The sequence below is a fragment of the Sceloporus occidentalis genome, unplaced genomic scaffold (assembly GCF_023333645.1).
Source record: "Sceloporus occidentalis isolate IW3139 unplaced genomic scaffold, rSceOcc1.0.p SCAF_1, whole genome shotgun sequence".
NCBI lineage: Eukaryota > Metazoa > Chordata > Lepidosauria > Squamata > Phrynosomatidae > Sceloporus > Sceloporus occidentalis.
Window position 1 is genome coordinate 216,797,363 of NW_028316981.1, and position 1,768 is coordinate 216,799,130.

The 1,768-nt window shown below is 41.0% G+C and overlaps 1 protein-coding gene across 1 annotated transcript; it reads right to left on the minus strand.

Annotated features, from left to right (window-relative positions):
• Positions 1-268: 268 nt before the first annotated feature.
• LOC149323414 (taste receptor type 2 member 7-like) lies at positions 269-1,210 on the minus strand. The gene has a single exon (XM_089511168.1). The coding sequence runs from the start codon at positions 1,208-1,210 to the stop codon at positions 269-271; it is 942 nt and encodes a 313-aa protein (XP_089367294.1).
• Positions 1,211-1,768: the final 558 nt, after the last annotated feature.

Genomic DNA, 1,768 nt, shown 5'->3' on the forward strand with positions numbered 1-1,768 from the left:
TGTCTATTCCGCATTTTCAAGACAGTCCAAAGATCAAGATGGATGGATTCTGTGCTGTATTTTGTACATTGTACTGCTGACATTGATGTGATCCCGCCTCGATCCGTAGGGAGAGGCAGGAAATAGAAAAATAAAAATTATTATTATTGTTATTATTATTATTCTCCACATTCCTTTTGTGTGGTCAGCAGACTCCACCTTTATGGAGGTTTACTCTTGAGGGAGACACACAAACAATGAGTACATATCTTTTGTCCTTTTCTCCTCTTTATGAAGCTCTTCGTCTAATATTCAGAACACGAGCAGCCACTTCTTTCAGTTTTGGATTGGTCAATATTAATACGATGGAGTGTGCAGAAGGAAATGAAGTTGTCAAGATGTCCACAATTAGTGTTTCAGTGCTTCCAAACGGGATAGCATCACTGGCAAATAGTATCATGCCAGTGAAATATAGTAAGTAGAAGAAGACATAAAACAACAATAGCATAATGACATTGATGTGTACCTGGGTGCTGAGGTCCGTAACTCCAACACCACTCTTCTTCAAATTCTTTTTGTGCTTCCACAGTGAGACGAGCAAAATAATAGATGCAGTTATGCTTATGCTGAAATTTATACAAGTATAAATGAGATGCAGAGGAAGAAAAATAAGTATCATTTTGTGAGGAACCTTACTATGGTTGGCACTTCCTGGCAGAGTGCCTGTCTGATTTCCCCACTTTTTGTGTCCAAGATATTCAACCAATGGAAGAAGAAAGGAGATACTATAAATGACTATTGACATTCCAAGCAGTCTTGGTGCAAGCATATTGATTCTTGGCTTCAGCCAGAGGAGGACACGATGGGCAAAGTTAGTGATCTTCACACAGTAGAAAACACTTAGCCATGTGCCACACCAGAGGCTGGCCATGTTGAAAAACAGCCAGATAATATAACTTTCTACCTCTTTATAAGCATCCCAGGAGGTCTCTGAGGAGATGAGATACACAACAGCATTCACTGAAGTACACAGTTGTATCACAAATCTGGATGTGCTCAAACTAATCAAGAGTAACTCACAGGTCAAAATCTTTCTGTTTTGAAGCCATTGTTGTCCCTGCACAACTGTGATAAATCCATTTCCTAACAGGGAAGCCATGGATACAATTCCCATAATGGTCCTTATGAGTATATCCAGTGGAGAAGCTGAGTTGCTAACCATTCTTGTCATTTTCTTTAAAGGGGGGGGGGGGGGGGCTGAGAGGCTATACCTGAGTGAGATTCGCCTGGTTTATCTGTGATGTCTGGCAGAGGAAATTCTGCCGTTTGGAGTTTTTAAACAGACAGATCATACTATGGAAAGCAATGCAAATCTGAAGAGGATGCCTTTATTAATTGAGATAAGGAACGTGTTGAGCTTGTTTTGCTTGGCTTGTGCTTTCTGTGCATGCTGGTAAGCAGCTTACAAACTGATAGCACCCTGTGCCTTAACCTATCTGCAAAAACACCAGCTAATGGGTGGGATATTGAGGCATCTGCTTCACTCTCTGCCAATGTGGCATTTGTAAGCCTAACAATTGTAAAACCAATTAATTTCTACATGGTAGAAAAGCTCTGTTTGGCATGCAGGATCCACTTCTATTCCCAACAGCAGGGCCGGCTCTAGGTATTTGGCCACCCTAGGTGAGAAATATTACGGCACCCCCCAGTGGAAAAATGTAGGACACAATGTAGGATGTTCAAGAAAAATGGAGGACATGACCAACTAAAAGCCAAAAACATTGATAAA